The sequence below is a fragment of the Nerophis ophidion genome, linkage group LG01 (assembly GCF_033978795.1).
Source record: "Nerophis ophidion isolate RoL-2023_Sa linkage group LG01, RoL_Noph_v1.0, whole genome shotgun sequence".
NCBI classification, from domain to species: Eukaryota; Metazoa; Chordata; class Actinopteri; order Syngnathiformes; family Syngnathidae; genus Nerophis; species Nerophis ophidion.
In genome coordinates, this window is record NC_084611.1 from 7,778,444 (window position 1) to 7,796,614 (window position 18,171).

General features: G+C 39.9%; 2 protein-coding genes across 2 annotated transcripts in view; one reads left to right on the plus strand and one right to left on the minus strand.

Annotated features, from left to right (window-relative positions):
* The window catches only part of LOC133538135 (gastrula zinc finger protein XlCGF26.1-like), a 263,415-nt gene that overhangs the window by 175,449 nt on the left and 69,795 nt on the right, over positions 1 to 18,171 (minus strand). The gene's annotated exons all lie outside the window — the stretch shown is intronic.
* On the plus strand, positions 3,805 to 15,308 carry LOC133556379 (gastrula zinc finger protein XlCGF17.1-like). The gene is made up of 2 exons (XM_061906295.1): positions 3,805 to 4,120; positions 13,814 to 15,308. Exons 1-2 carry the CDS (start codon positions 4,012 to 4,014, stop codon positions 14,776 to 14,778), a joined length of 1,074 nt encoding a protein of 357 aa, XP_061762279.1. The 5' UTR covers positions 3,805 to 4,011; the 3' UTR covers positions 14,779 to 15,308.

Here is an 18,171-nt window from a genome sequence, read left to right on the forward strand (position 1 = left end):
AATAGTGAGAGTCCAGTCTGTAGTGGATCTAACATAGTAGTGAGAGTCCAGTCCATAGTGGATCTAACATAGTAGTGAGAGTCCAGTCCATAGTGGATCTAACATAGTAGTGAGAGTCCAGTCCATAGTGGCTCTAACATAGTAGTGAGAGTCCAGTCCATAGTGGATCTAACATAATAGTGAGAGTCCAGTCCGTAGTGGATCTAACATAATAGTGTGAGTCCAGTCCATAGTGGATCTAACATAATAGTGAGAGTCCAGTCCATAGTGGATCTAACGTAATAGTGAGAGTCCAGTCCATAGTGGATCCAACATAATAGTGTGAGAGTCCAGTCCATAGTGGATCTAACATAATAGTGTGAGTCCAGTCCATAGTGGATCTAACATAATAGTGACAGTCCAGTCCATAGTGGATCTAACATAATAGTGAGAGTCCAGTCCATAGTGGATCTAACATAATATTGTGAGAGTCCAGTCCATAGTGGATCTAACATAGTAGTGAGAGAGTCCAGTCCATAGTGGATCTAACATAATAGTGACAGTCCAGTCCATAGTGGCTCTAACATAGTAGTGAGAGTCCAGTCCGTAGTGGATCTAACATAATAGTGAGAGTCCAGTCCATAGTGGATCTAACATAATAGTGAGAGTCTAGTCCATAGTGGATCTAACGTAATAGTGAGAGTCCAGTCCATAGTGGATCTAACATAATAGTGAGAGTCCAGTCCATATTGGATCTAACATAATAGTGAGAGTCCAGTCCATATTGGATCTAACATAATAGTGAGAGTCCAGTCCATAGTGGATCTAACATAAAAGTGCGAGAGTCCAGTCCATAGTGGATCTAACATAGTAGTGAGAGTCCAGTCCATAGTGGATCTAACATAGTGGTGAGAGTCCAGTCCGTAGTGGATCTAACATAATAGTGAGAGTCCAGTCCATAGTGGATCTAACATAATAGTGAGAGTCCAGTCCATAGTGGATCTAACATAATAGTGAGAGTCTAGTCCATAGTGGATCTAACGTAATAGTGAGAGTCCAGTCCATAGTGGATCTAACATAGTAGTGAGAGAGTCCAGTCCATAGTGGATCTAACATAATAGTGAGAGTCCAGTCCATATTGGATCTAACATAATAGTGAGAGTCCAGTCCATATTGGATCTAACATAATAGTGAGAGTCCAGTCCATAGTGGATCTAACATAAAAGTGCGAGAGTCCAGTCCATAGTGGATCTAACATAGTAGTGAGAGTCCAGTCCATAGTGGATCTAACATAGTGGTGAGAGTCCAGTCCGTAGTGGATCTAACATAATAGTGAGAGTCCAGTCCATAGTGGATCTAACATAATAGTGAGAGTCCAGTCCATAGTGGATCTAACATAATAGTGAGAGTCTAGTCCATAGTGGATCTAACGTAATAGTGAGAGTCCAGTCCATAGTGGATCTAACATAGTAGTGAGAGAGTCCAGTCCATAGTGGATCTAACATAATAGACTCAAGTCCATAGTGGATCTAACATAATAGTGAGAGTCCAGTCCGTAGTGGATCTAACATAATAGTGAGAGTCCAGTCCATAGTGGATCTAACATAATAGTGAGAGTCCAGTCCATAGTGGATCTAACGTAATAGTGAGAGTCCAGTCCATAGTGGATCCAACATAATAGTGTGAGAGTCCAGTCCATAGTGGATCTAACATAATAGTGAGAGTCCAGTCCATAGTGGATCTAACATAATAGTGTGAGTCCAGTCCATAGTGGATCTAACATAATAGTGACAGTCCAGTCCATAGTGGATCTAACATAATAGTGAAAGTCCAGTCCATGGTGGATCTAACATAATATTGTGAGAGTCCAGTCCATAGTGGATCTAACATAGTAGTGAGAGAGTCCAGTCCATAGTGGATCTAACATAATAGACTCAAGTCCATAGTGGATCTAACATAATAGTGACAGTCCAGTCCATAGTGGCTCTAACATAGTAGTGAGAGTCCAGTCCGTAGTGGATCTAACATAATAGTGAGAGTCCAGTCCATAGTGGATCTAACATAATAGTGAGAGTCTAGTCCATAGTGGATCTAACGTAATAGTGAGAGTCCAGTCCATAGTGGATCCAACATAATAGTGAGAGTCCAGTCCATAGTGGATCTAACATAATAGTGTGAGTCCAGTCCATAGTGGATCTAACATAATAGTGTGAGAGTCCAGTCCATAGTGGATCTAACATAATAGACTCCAGTCCATAGTGGATCAAACATAATAGTGACAGTCCAGTCCATAGTGGCTCTAACATAGTAGTGAGAGTCCAGTCCATAGTGGATCTAACATAATTGTGAGAGTCCAGTCCATAGTGGATCCAGCATAATAGTGAGAGTCCAGTCCGTAGTGGATCTAATATAATAGCGAGAGTCCAGTCCATAGTGGATCTAACATAATTGTGAGAGTCCAGTCCATAGTGGATCTAACATAATAGTGGGAGTCCAGTCCATAGTGGATCCAACATAATAATGGGAGTCCAGTCCATAGTGGATCCAACATAATAGTGAGAGTCCAGTCCGTAGTGGATCTAATATAATAGCGAGAGTCCAGTCCATAGTGGATCCAACATAATTGTGAGAGTCCAGTCCATAGTGGATCTAACATAATTGTGAGAGTCCAGTCCATAAAGGATCTAACATAGACTAAATATAACGATGTAAAATAAAACATATGTACATAATATATGTACAGTAGTTCATTGTTTTGTAGAAGTCAGAACGCGTCGAGGATTATTTTGTCGTGATCCCAGTATGCAGTGCACAGCGGGAGGCAGTGTGCAGGTAAAAAGGTATGTAACGCTTAAACCAAAAATGAACGCTAGGAAAAGGCACTGAAGCATAGGGATGGCTATGTAAAACTGAACTGGCTACAAAGTATAAAAAAACAAAAACAAGAATGCTGGACGACAGCAAAAACTTACGGCGTCCACAAAGCACATCCCATACATGACATGACAATCAACAATGTCCCCCACAAAGAAGGAAAGCGTACGCACAACTTAAAATAGCCTTGATTGCTAAAACAAAGCAGGTGAAGGAAGACGAAAAACTGCTACAGGAAAACACCAACAAAACTGGAAGAGTCACCAAAATAACAGCGCAAGACAGGAACTAAAGCACTACACACAGGAAAACAACAACAAACTCAAAATAACGCACGACAACCTGGTGGAGTTTCTTTTTTTTGTTAACCTCTTCCGCTGGTGGTGTGCCATTGTATTTTTTTTTATTAAAAAAAATGTGAATCGGCTCAAAAAAGGTTGAAAAACTGCTCTAGGAACTTGATTGTGTTGCAACAGGGACACGATTCAGTGATGCACAGGAAATGGTCAATAAATGACGGGATAGTTTTGTCTAAATAGTAAATGATGTCGTCCGTGTATGATAGAGAACAGAATGTAACGATTAGTAGATACTTGTGCGAACCATCCATCCATCCATTTTCTACCGCTTATTCCCTTTTGGAGTCGCGGGGGGCGCTGGCGCCTATCTCAGCTACAATCGGCGGAAGGCGGGGTACACCCTGGACAAGTCGCCACCTCAACTTTTGCGAACCATTGTTTCTAACAATAGTAAAATGCCATGAATTGATTAACGTGAACTTAAACAAGTTGAAAAACTTATTGGGGTGTTACCAATTAGTGGTCAATTGTACAGAATATGTACTGTACTGTGCAATCTACTAATAAAAGTTTCAATCGCTCAATCAATGCCTTTATTTTGAAAAAGACTGCTGTCAAGCAGGGAACGGAAGTCGCTGCCTTCTCGCACATGCGCAATCTGATCGCGCATTGGCAAAGGCGGCAGTCTGAGCGGATGTGACTTTCCGGAGAAGTTTCACATTTAGGATTTTTATACATTTATAGATTCGTATATATGTTTAATCAAATATCTCAGAGTTTGTCTTTTTTAAGCCCCACGAAATGGAAGTTGAGTTTTGAGCGATGTTACCTGAAGTGAAGATTGAAGACGTGATAGAAGATGGACGACTACTGCTATGCTAAGATGGTGACGTCATGTCAAAGAGAACATGAAAGCCAATCAGAAACTTCCAGCAAATCACCAACGGAGATAAAGACCAAAGATGAAGGTGAGTGAGTTGAAGTTCTTCATTTTAAAGCTATTTCAAGCCTTAAAAGTGCGTTGATGAGAAATTAGCCGGCTGTTGAAGAATGTAAACAAAGAGCCGCCATGATTGTTAGCTTGAAGAAGGCAGTGGAGTTCACATCAGAGGAGATCAATCAATCAATCAAAATTATTTATACAACCCTAAATCACAAGTGTCTCAAAGGGCTGCACAAGCCACAACGACATCCTCTGTTCAGAGCCCACATAAGGGCAAGGAAAAACTCACAACCCAGTGGGATGTCAGTGTGAATGACTATGAGAAATCTTGGAGAGGACCGCGGATGTGGGGGAGACCGGATGCAACGGGTGTCGAGTGGGTCTAACATAATATTGTGAAAGTCCAGTCCATAGTGGATCTAACATAATAGTCAGAGTCCAGTCCATAGTGGGTCTAACATAATAGTGAGAGTCCAGTCCATAGTGGATCTAACATAATAGTGAGAGTCCAGTCCTTAGTGGATCTAACATAGTAGTGAGAGTCCAGTCTGTAGTGGATCTAACATAATAGTGAGAGTCCAGTCCATAGTGGATCTAACATGATAGTGAGAGTCCAGTCCATAGTGGATCTAACATAATAGTGAGAGTCCAGTCCTTAGTGGATCTAACATAGTAGTGAGAGTCCAGTCTGTAGTGGATCTAACATAATAGTGAGAGTCCAGTCCATAGTGGATCTAACATGATAGTGAGAGTCCAGTCCATAGTGGATCTAACATAATAGTGAGAGTCCAGTCCATAGTGGATCTAACATAATATTGTGAGAGACCAGTCCATAGTGGATCTAACATAGTAGTGAGAGTCCAGTCCATAGTGGATCTAACATAATAGTGAGAGTCCAGTCCATAGTGGATCTAACATAGTAGTGAGAGTCCAGTCTGTAGTGGATCTAACATAATAGTGGGAGTCCAGTCCATAGTGGATCAAACATAATAGTGAGAGTCCAGTTCATGGTGGATCTAACATAATAGTGAGAGTCCAGTCCATAATGGATCTAACATAATAGTGACAGTCCAGTCCATAGTGGATCGAACATGATAGTGTGAGAGTCCAGTCCTTAGTGGATCTAACATAGTAGTGAGAGTCCAGTCTGTAGTGGATCTAACATAATAGTGAGAGTCCAGTCCATAGTGGATCTAACATAATAGTGAGAGTCCAGTCTGTAGTGGATCTAACATAATAGTGAGAGTCCAGTCCATAGTGGATCAAACATAATAGTGAGAGTCCAGTTCATGGTGGATCTAACATAATAGTGAGAGTCCAGTCCATAGTGGATCTAACATAGTAGTGAGAGTCCAGTCTGTAGTGGATCTAACATAATAGTGAGAGTCCAGTCCATAGTGGATCAAACATAATAGTGAGAGTCCAGTTCATGGTGGATCTAACATAATAGTGAGAGTCCAGTCCATAATGGATCTAACATAATAGTGACAGTCCAGTCCATAGTGGATCTAACCTGATACTGTGAGAGTCCAGTCCATAGTGGATCTAACATAATATTGTGAGAGTCCATTTCTTAGTGGATCTAACATAATAATGAGAGTCCAGTCCAAAGTGGATCTAACATAATATTGTGAGAGTCCAGTTCTTAGTGGATCTAACATAATAATGAGAGTACAGTCCATAGTGGATCCAACATAATAGTGAGAGTCCAGTCCATAATGGATCTAACATAATAGTGAGAGTCCAGTCCATAGTGGATCTAACATAATAATGGGAGTCCAGTCCATAGTGGATCTAACATAATAGTGAGAGTCCAGTCCATAGTGGATCCAACATAATAGTGAGAGTCCAGTCCATAGTGGATCTAACATAGTAGTGAGAGTCCAGTCTGTAGTGGATCTAACATAATAGTGAGAGTCCAGTCCATAGTGGATCAAACATAATAGTGAGAGTCCAGTTCATGGTGGATCTAACATAATAGTGAGAGTCCAGTCCATAATGGATCTAACATAATAGTGACAGTCCAGTCCATAGTGGATCTAACATAATATTGTGAGAGTCCATTTCTTAGTGGATCTAACATAATAATGAGAGTCCAGTCCAAAGTGGATCTAACATAATATTGTGAGAGTCCAGTTCTTAGTGGATCTAACATAATAATGAGAGTACAGTCCATAGTGGATCCAACATAATAGTGAGAGTCCAGTCCATAGTGGATCTAACATAATAGTGAGAATCCAGTCCATAGTGGATGTAACATAATAGTGAGAGTCCAGTCCATAGTGGATCCAACATAATAATGGGAGTCCAGTCCGTAGTGGATCTAACATAATAGTGAGAGTCCAGTCCATAGTGGATCCAACATAATAGTGAGAGTCCAGTCCATAATGGATCTAACATAATAGTGAGAGTCCAGTCCATAGTGGATGTAACATAATAGTGAAAGTTCAGTCCATAATGGATCTAACATAATAGTGAGAGTCCAGTCCATAATGGATCTAACATAATAGTGAGAGTCCAGTCCATAGTGGATCTAACATGATATTGTGAGAGTCCAGTCCATAGTGGATCTAACATAATATTGTGAGAGTCCAGTTCTTAGTGGATCTAACATAATAATGACAGTCCAGTCCATAGTGGATCTAACATATTATTGTGAGAGTCCAGTTCTTAGTGGATCCAACATAATAATGAGAGTACAGTCCATAGTGGATCTAACATAATAGTGAGAGTCCAGTCCATAATGGATCTAACATAATAGTGAGAGTCCAGTCCATAGTGGATCTAACATGATAGTGTAAGAATCCGGTTCTTAGTGGATCTAACATAATAGTGAGAGTCCAGTCCATTGTGGGGCCAGCAGGAGACCATCCCAAGTGGAGACAGGTCAGCAGCCCAGAGATGTCCCCAACCGATGCACAGGCGAGCGGTCCACCCCCGGGTCCCCAATCTAGACAGCCAGCACTTCATCCATGGCCACCAGACCTGCTTGGGGATTATGTGAGTGTGTCACCGAACGGAGAAGTTGACATACGGGGTTTCAAACACTCTTCATTCTCTAGCGGGTGACTTTTCAAATGATGCTACGTATTAGCAGTAATGCTACTTTTTGTAGCAACGCTTTTGCCCCACACTTGACAAATTACCGTTGTCTTTTCGACATATTCCCACTTGAAGCCAAACCACCGCCAGACGATGGACCCCCTGCTGTTTTTTCTTGGGAATTAATTCTTCCTTCATTTGTTACCAGATTCGCACCTTCTTTCTCTCGCATCACCACTCGCACCACAGCTAACGTTGCCCATGCTGCTACCTAGTCTTTGTGATAAGGAGACACAGGAAAGAGCGAGGAGAGCCTGTAGTGTGAGAACATATACTCAAATATCAATCAATCAATGTTTACTTATATAGCCCTAAATCACTAGTGTCTCAAAGGGCTGCACAAACCACTACGACATCCTCGGTAGGCCCACATAAGGGCAAGGAAAACTCACACCCAGTGGGACGTCGGTGACAATGATGACTATGAGAACCTTGGAGAGGAGGAAAGCAATGGATGTCGAGCCGGTCTAACATGATACTGTGAAAGTTCAATCCACAATGGATCCAACACAGTCGCGAGAGTCCAGTCCAAAGCGGATCCAACACAGCAGCGAGAGTCCCGTTCACAGCGGAGCCAGCAGGAAACCATCCCAAGCGGAGGCGGATCAGTAGCGCAGAGATGTCCCCAGCCGATACACAGGCAAGCAGTACATGGCCACCGGATCGGACCGGACCCCCTCCACAAGGGAGAGTGGGACATAGGAGAAAAAGAAAAGAAACGGCAGATCAACTGGTCTAAAAAGGGAGTCTATTTAAAGGCTAGAGTATACAAATGAGTTTTAAGGTGAGACTTAAATGCTTCTACTGAGGTGGCATCTCGAACTGTTACCGGGAGGGCATTCCAGAGTACTAAAAAATATCACGATTTAGTCGTTTTCTATATCACACAGAGAAAAAAAACGCGATATATCACCTAGACCTAGTGTAGACTGCAATACGACGCCAGTAAATGACACCAAAACTTTAAATGTTCCTTTGAAAATATAGAACATTGCACAAGGCACTCAAAACTCTGTCAAAATGTTTCAGTCTGACTTTGAAGCCGCACCGCTTGATGGATTGTTGGCGCATTACTGCTACCGTAGTCAGAGATCCAAGTATTACTATGGTGTGTGTGTATAAGGACCGCAAAATGGCACCCGTTTGCAGACATATTATCTCAGGGGTCGGGAACCTTTTTGGCTGAGAGAGCCAAAAAGCCAAATATTTTCAAATAAATTTCCGTAAGAGCCATATAATATTTTTTTTAACACTGAACACAACCAAACACATGCATTTTTAAGTAAGACCAACATTTCTAGAGTATAATAGGTCTCTTATTCTTTGTAATAACATTGTTATTATGAAGCTAACTGTGGTGGGGGTAGTGGCCTGCGGGCCTGCAGCGACAGGTGCGTAGAAGGCCCACCTGGGCCTTGCTATCTAGTCACCTGTCGCTCTGTTATAAGCAGCAGCCAGGAGGAGAGACTGGCTTGGGGCTGGAAATACTATTGCTGGAAAGCAACTGAGAGACGTATTGAAAAATAAAACAATATTGTAACCCTGAAACAGGCTCTCATGTCGGTGCTTGGTGGTCTGAAAATCCCCCAGGAGGGCAAGCCCCACACTAACCAATAATAAATAAATAACTTCTTATCATTAACACAACTTCTTGAACAGGTGCGGTAGGAAACGGATGGATGGATTAAAATGCATGAGAATGTTTTGTAATTTTAACGTTATTTTTAACACTGTGATTACAAGTGGAATTATTCATTACTTATCGTGTTAAGCAACGTCAGCTCAGATTTATCCGAGAGCCAGATGCAGTCATCAAAAGAGCCACATCTGGCTCTAGAACCATAGGTTCCCTACCCCTGTATTATCTGGTGTCTTTTTTTACAATATCATGCAAAACCAACTTTTCTTACCTTCTGGAACCTGCTGATGTGTATTTAGGATATGCATAAGTCCGGAAAATTTGTGCACGTCCGCCACTGTAGTCCGTGGCGACAAGCTTCTTCTGTTTCTCTATCTTCTTGTTTTGGTGTTGCCATTTGTAATATAAAGTAGCGTAAAGTTCTAACTTTTTTAATCATTTTTGGTCATTTAACCCTTGATGCTGATTGCCAAGTAGGGAGGTAATGGCTCCCATTTTTATAGTCTTTGGTATGAGTTGACCGGGGTTTGAACTCAGAACCTACCCATCTCAGGGCGGACACTCTGGCCCAGGGGTAGGGAACCTATGGTTCTAGAGCCAGATGTGGCTCTCGGATAAATCTTAGCTGACATTGCTTAACACGATAAGTAATGAATAATTCGGCTGGTAATCAGTTTCAAAAATAACTTTCAAAATATAAAACATTCTCATGCATTTTCATCCATCCATCCGCTTTCTACCGCACCTGTTCAAGAAGTCGCATTAATGGTAAGAAGTATTTAATTTATTGTTGGTTAGCCTCAGAATAATAATGTTATTAAAAAGAATAAGAGACTTATTAAACTCTAAAAATGTTGGCATTTCTTAAAAATGCACGCATATAGTTGTATTCAGTGTTTAAAAAAAAAATAAAAAAAATTATATGGCTCTCACGGAAATACTTTAAAAAATATTTGGCTTGTATGGCTCTCTCAGCCAAAAAAGTTCCCGACCCCTGCTCTAGCCACAAGGGCACTGAGTAGGTTAAATGCTAACATTGCCTCTATAAAACTCCCGAATGTTAGTCTTACCGTATTAAATTAAAATGATTGAAAAACCATGATTGATAACTGCACTTTGATAAACTAGCGGACCGACTAGCGTTAGCTTGCCAGCTAGCTGAAATGCTAACATGAAAACAACTTACATTAGCGTCTTTTCCCATGTTAAAGTGGAACATTATCAGCAGACCTATGTAAGCGTCAATATATACCTTGATGGTGCAGAAAAAAGACCATCTATTTTTTTAACCGATTTCCGAACTCTAAATGGGTGAATTTTGGCGTATTAAACGCCTTTCTGTTTATCGCGCTGGAGGCGATGACGTCAGAATGTGACGTCGCCGAGGTAACACACCCACCATTTTCATTTTCAACACATTAAAAACACCGGGTCTCAGCTCTGTTATTTTCCATTTTTTTGACTATTTTTTGGAACCTTGGAGACATCATGCCTCGTCTGTGTGTTGTCGGAGGGTGTAACAACACTAACAGGGAGGGATTCAAGTTGCACCACTGGCCCGAAGATGCCAAAGTGTCTGCCGCCAGACCCCCATTGAATGTGCCAGAGTGTCTCCACATTTTACCGGCTAAGGCAGACATGGCACAGAGATGTATGGATAACCTGCAGATGCATTTGCAACTATATTACGTTTCCTTCCACCCACATTTAATGCGAAACAAACACTTACCAATCGACGGATTTAAGTTGCTCCAGTGTCACAAGATGCGAAAGTCCTGATCGTTTGGTCCGCACATTTTACCGGCGATGCTAACGCAGCTATTCGGCCATGCTATGGCTATGAATAGCGTCAATAGCTTCAGTTTCTTCATCAATACTTTCATACTCCAACCATCTGTTTCAATACATGCGTAATCTGTTGAATCGCTTAAGTCGCTGAAATCCGAGTCTGAATCCGAGCTAATGTCACTATATCTTGCTGTGGTATTCCCATTGTTTGTTTGTATTGGCAGCACTGTGTGACGTCACAGGGAAATGGATAGTGGCATCGCAAATAGCGAAAATAAGGCACTTTAAAGCTTTATTTAGGGATATTCCGAAACGGGTAAAATTTTGAAAAAAACTTCAAAAAATACAACAAGCCACTGGGAACTGATTTTTATTGTTTTTAACCCTTTTGAAATTGTGATAATGTTCCCCTTTAAAAAAAACTTCATAACCAGGGCTGTAACGATTGATCGATATATAGTTGGATTTATATTTCTATATTCACTATTTAATGGCCTGGTGGTTAGTAGGTTGTGAGTTCAAACACCCATACACCCACAACACATCTCATCTGATTGTGTGGTTGTGAACGACATCATCGATGTAAGATCAATGAACAAACAGGACAGGAGTCGCATTTTGAGAGGCTTTCTCTCCTTTTTTACTTTAGTTTTTTTTTACGAATGTAGCCTCAAGTCATCTCCATATGTCAAGCTCAGAACAACAGCGTTAGAGTGTCCGCCCTGAGATTGGTAGGTCGTGAGTTCAAACCCCGGCTGAGTCTTACCAAAGACTATAAAAAATAGGAGCCGTTACCTCCCTGCTTGGCACTCTGCATCAAGGGTTGGAATTGGGGGTTAAACCACCAAAATGATTCCCGGGCGCGGCCACTGCTGCTGCTCACTGCTCTCCTCACCTCCTAGGGGGTGAGAAGGGAATGGGTCAAATGCAAAGGACACATTTCAGTGTGTGTTTGAAAATCATTGGTAGTTTGACAATCATCGGTAGTTGGACTTCTGGAATATATCGATTTTAAAAAGCAATATATTGATTTTATTGATAAAAAAAAATAAAACGCTGGCTTTAAGAACGGCCGTTTAACACTTTTAATGATACAGACTTGAAACGTTAAGTCTGTCTGCCGGTCTGTGAGTGGTCCAATTAGGTCAGAACAAAACCATATCATTATTTACAACGCAACAGCTAAAGCACGATTGTAAAAGCCACGAGAATATAGAAACAACACGATAACATAAAGCAATAACTTAACTTTAAACCACAAAGGGTTCGACGGCAGAAATGGAAGTGACAAGTTTGGTTTGGACGGAAGGTTAAAAACAGTGTAATGAACGTAGTATATTAGTGTTATTGAACAAGTCAAAACAAATTATTTATGACTGAAAAAGTGGTTAAAGGGGAACATTATCACAATTTCAAAAGGGTTAAAAACAAAATAAATCAGTTCCCAGTGGCTTGTTGTATTTTTTCAAGTTTTTTTCAAAATTTTACCGGTCTCAGAATATCCCTAAATAAAGCTTTAAAGTGCCTTATTTTTGCTATCTTCGAAACCACTATCCATTTCCCTGTGACGTCACACAGTGCTGCCAATGTAAACAAACAATGGGAATACCACAGCAAGATATAGTGACATTAGCTCGGATTCAAACTCGGATTTCAGCGACTTAAGCGATTCAACAGATTACGCATGTATTGAAACAGATGGTTGGAGTATGAAAGTATTGAAGAAGAAACTGAAGCTATTGAGCGAATAGCTATTGACGCTATTCATAGCCATAGCATGGCCCAATAGCTGTGTTAGCATCGCCGGTAAAATGTGCGGACCAAACGATCAGGACTTTCGCATCTTTTGACACTGGAGCAACTTAAATCCGTCGATTGGTAAGTGTTTGTTTCGCATTAAATGTGGGTGGAAGGAAACGTAATATAGTTGCAAATGCATCTACAGGTTATCCATACATCTCTGTGCCATGTCTGCTTTAGCACCGCCGGTAAATAGCATGTTAGCATCGATTAGTGTAGCATGTTAGCATCGATTAGCTGGCAGTCAACATCAACAAAAGTCACCTTTGTGATTTCGTTGACTTTATCATTGCAAATGCATCTGCAGGTTATCCATACATCTCTGTGCCATGTCTGCTTTAGCATCGCCGGTCAAATGTGGAGACACTCTGGCACATTCAATGGGGGTCTGGCGGCAGACACTTTGGCATCTTCGGGCCAGTGGTGCAACTTGAATCCCTCCCTGTTAGTGTTGTTACACCCTCCGACAACACACCGACGAGGCATGATGTCTCCAAAGTTCCAAAAAATAGTCGATAAAACGGAAAATAACAGAGCTGAGACCCGGTGTTTGTAATGTGTTGAAAATGAAAATGGTGGGTGTGTTACCTCGGCGACGTCACATTCTGACGTCATCGCCTCCAGCGCGATAAACAGAAAGGCGTTTAATTCGCCAGAATTCACCCATTTGGAGTTCGGAAATCGGTTAAAAAAATAGATGGTCTTTTTTCTGCACCATCAAGGTATATATTGACGCTTACATAGGTCTGCTGATAATGTTCCCCTTCAAGGGTTAACCCTTGTGTGGTGTTCGGGTCTGTGGGACCCGTTTTCATTTTTTATTTAAAGAAAAATGATACAATTAATTAATTTTTCAAACAGAGACTCACTGACTTTGGCTCATTTTCTGTGAAGGACATATATCAGAATACATATTTAATGACCACACACCATACACCCCCTCCCCCCCCCCTACACATTTCTGTTAGATATAAAATGTCGGGGACACAGAACATCAGAGGGTCAAATGTGCGAGAAAATGAGAGCAGACAGAGTTGACAAACAATGTCGCAACCTCGTGTGGGAACCGCAGGTGCAGAAACACCAACGAAGAATCCCCGTGGGATGCAGAAACTGGCAAAGACATTTTACGTGCAACGTTCATATTGTTGTCACTCAGCCAGCGTTTTGTGGGTCTGATGGACCCTTTGCATTTTGTGGCTTTTAATGCCTCACAATTTAACACTTTTATGTTAAAATACTGAACAGATGTTTATTGCGATAAGGTAAAGTGCATTTTTTTGCTAACAGTCCATTTGGTTTTGTCGGCATACTTATTTACCAAAGTTATAGTTACGTTATTAAGTTATTGATTATGACTGAACTAAAGTTAGTGTTGTTTGTGTCTAGCAGATGTCCAGCAGCCCATTGGTCATCCAAATGAACTTCCCACTCAATTGGGTGGGAACTCCGCTTTGAAGCAAGAGACTCTACCCCACATTAAAGAGGAAGAGGAGGAACTCGGGATCACTCAGGAGGGAGAGTGTCTTCTCGGGCCGCCGGAAGCTGATTTCAACAAGTTGCCACTGACTGTTGTCCCCTTGAAGACTGAAGATGATGAAGAGAAACCACTAGTAGACAACCTCTTAGCTCCACTATCAGATAGTGAGACTGACGATGAGGTTGAAGTAACTTTGAGCAGCGATACAGACTGTGAGGATGATATGAGGACTCCCACTGACCATCACTCTGAATGCTCGAAACGGAAGAACAATATCAAATGTTTAAGCTGCTCAGTTTGTGGTAAAAGCTTTACTAAGATGAGCCATTTGACTCAACACATGAGAACGCACACAGGGGAAAAACCATTTAATTGCTCAGTTTGCGATAAAAGCTTTGTTTCCAAATCTGGTTTGACCAAACACATAATGAAACACACTGGACGTAAACAGTTTAGTTGCTCAGTATGTGGTAAAAGCTTTTATCAAAAGAGCATTCTGACTGACCACATGAGAACACATTCAGGCGAAAAACCATTTAACTGTTCGGTTTGTGGTAAACGGTTTACTGAGAAGAGCCACTTGATCCAGCACATGCGAACACATACTGGAGAAAAACCATTTAATTGTTCAGTTTGCGGCAAGCGCTTTTCTCAAAAGAGGAATATGATTGAGCACGTGAGAACACACACAGGAGAAAAACCCTTTCATTGTTCAGATTGCGGTAAAAGCTTTACTGAAAAGACCCATTTGACTCAGCACATGAGAACGCACACAGGTGAGAAACCATTTAACTGTTCAGATTGTGGTAAAAGATTTTCTCAAAAGAGCAACTTGTCTCGACACGAGAACACACACAGGAGAAAAAACGTTTGATCGTGCCGTTTGCGGAAAAAACTTTGTTCGAAATGTGATTGGACAAACCCAAGACCTCCTCAAAAATGCATTGCTGTTTTTTTCATAAAAATCTGACATATTCGTTCAAAGTGGGCACTATCTGGTGCATAATCTTAAATCATAAACTTTTCAGTTTTGCTGAGCTGTTTATGACTTCACGTGCGCTTTGCTTTGTTGCAGGATATTGCACATGCCTGGCAATCAATCAAGTGATTGAAGTGAGACTTTAACCTGAAAATGCCGCCTTGCTGTGCTGTGGCAAGCATAAAAAACGACAAATAGGAAAACGTTCTTACAGCGTCTTGGAAGAAATGGTTCATAAAGGGAATAAAGTTGAAGAAATTATGAAAGCGTGCGAAGAGAAATGGCTCTCAAACGGTCACTTTCATCTTGTAGAGCAGCCGGCACGTGCTCGTGTCTGCACTTTGTTTGAACATTGGATTTGTTTGAGAAACTTTCTGTGACGCAAACATTGTTAACTATATAGTTGAATAAATAATTATAACTCACGGCCGATTTTCTTCATGGTGGTTTAATTCACGTGATGGTCGAGCAACCTGAGCTTAGCATTAAAACAAGTGAGTGTGGAGTTTGAAAAGAAGTTCCGTATTGCTGTTTTTTGGGGGGGTGTTATATATATATATATATATGTTTATATATATATATATATATATATATATATATATATACATGTATACATATGTATATATGTATATATGTAATGAGTCTTATTCTGCGTTGTGTAGTTTTTTAAGGAAGAGACACTCCACCATTCCGTCGTTTCATCGTTTATTGGCCACCTTTGTTGGAAACGTGAAACACATACACAGGTCTCTACTTTTCTGGTGGAGTGATACCTCATCATCAAAAGTCCGATAGAAGAGGGAGTAAATATCCGAAAAAAAAAACCAGAGAGTCACTTCCTGCACCGGACATCCGGTTCTTCAAAATAAAACCAATACTTCGAAATAAAACATAACACCCTGTCTCGTTCATAATATAGTGCAACAACATCACACTATTACATTTATGCACATGTATACATATGTGTGTATATATATATGCATATATATACGTGTGTGTGTATTTATATATATATATATATATACACATATATATATATATACACATACACATATACATATGCGTATGTATATCGTATGTATATATATATATATATATATATATATATATATATATATATATATATATATATATATATATATATATATATATATATATATATGTGTGTTTGTATTTGTGTATATATATATATATATATATATATATACATACACACAAATGTATATACAAAAAAATGTGTGCATGTATGTGTATATACATATATATATACATATATATATATATATATATATATACACATACATATGTATGTGTGGGAAAAATCACAAGACTACTTCATCTCTACAGAACTGTTTCATGAGGGGTTCCCTTAATCATCAGGAGATTTTATATACATACACAGATTATATATACATATGTATACATGTATGCACTGTATATGTATATGATATATATGTATGTATATATATACATGTATGTGTACGTATATATATATGTATGTATATCTATGTGTACGTATATGTTAGGGACGGCGTGGCGCAGTGGCAGAGTGGCCGTGCGCAACCCGAGGGTCACTGGTTCAAATCCCACCTACAACCAACCTCGTCACGTCCGTTGTGTCCTGAGCAAGACACTTCACCCTTGCTCCTGATGGGTGCTGGTTGGCGCCTTGCAAGGCAGCTCCCTCCACCAGTGTGTGAATGTGTGTGTGAATGTGTGTGTGAATGTGGAAGTGGTGTCAAAGTGCTTTGAGTACCTTGAAGGTAGAAAAGCGCTATACAAGTACAACCCACTTATCATTTATATATGTATATATATATATATATGTATGTATATATATATATATATATATATATATATATATATATGTATATATATATATATATATATTTATATCTTGATTGGATTATCCAGAGAATAATGCTCGATACCGTGGTAGAGCGCAAAAAATGTATGTGTGGGAAAAATCACAAGACTACTTCATCTGTAGAGATGAAGTAATGAAAAGATCAGACCCACATTACAGGGAGACAGAAAAGGATCGCTGACAGGTCTGCCAACTCCTGGCAACCCTTACAAAAAAAGTAAGAAACAGGTAAACGCTGGGGTTGGTGGTGTTATTTTTTTTGCAAGTTTTTCCTTTTTATTCGATATTGCTTTTGCACTATGTTGTTTAGCTCATCCACTGTTTATGTTCTTTGTCTATTTTTTTTTTTTTTTTTTTTGCTCTACGCTTTTTAACCTGTAAAGCAATTTGGTTCAATTTAAAAATGGTTGTAAACATGCTATATAGATAAAAGTTTTCTTGCCTTTCTAGCCAAAGTGCTGCAGAACAATATTAAAAACAATATTCAAATATTATCCTTAGCTGCACCAAAGACTGAATAAAAACAAAAAAACAAATAAATATAAAAACAATATACAAATAAAAATGATTAAAAACGATCTTAAAGGGCAAACCCAATTAGATAGATAGATAGTACTTTATTTATTCCGTCAGGAGAGTTCCTTCAGGAAAATTACAATTTTCAGCACAATCCCATTCAAGATCAGACAAACATTACAGGGAGACAGAACAGGATCGCTGACGGGTCTGCCGGCTTCCAGCGCCCCTTACAAAAAAGATGACATACAGGTAAACAAGTGGGGGGGAGAAAAGAATAGAAGATAAAAATAAAATTTAAAAAATCAGTCTTAGCCTGGGCCCTGGAGTGGGGGTGCAGACTGAGGCCAAGCGAAAAAAAAAAAAAAACAACAACTCATAGCCATAGTACACATCACTCTTCCATGTGTGTAAGAGGGAAACATCAAACATCAAAGAACACAGAGGACATTAAAGACATTAAAGCAGCAGCTACAACCAGACACTTCTACATACAGCTATGAATAAAAAGTAAAATAAACATATCCACTGTGGTTAATTAAATTAAAACAATAAATAGAAATCACAATTTGAAAAACACAAAAGGAGCACACAACTCCCGTAGTGTTAAAAGCCAAAGAATAAAAGCGGGTTTTAAAAGACGAGACTTAAAACCCTCCACTGTGGGAGCAGTTGGAACACGGAGGGTCAGAGTGTTCCTGTCTAGCCTGGTTTTCAGTCTCGATGCTGTAACTTATGGGCTATATAGTTCATGTGACCATCATTCATATTTTCCATATTTGATTTAATTGCTGAAAAGCTAATCTATTATCATTTACAGTTAAAAATAGTTCAAAAAGGGAATTGATTTGATTCATACATGTATTTGATATTGATTATTTGAGAAACACTGACACTGGATTGAG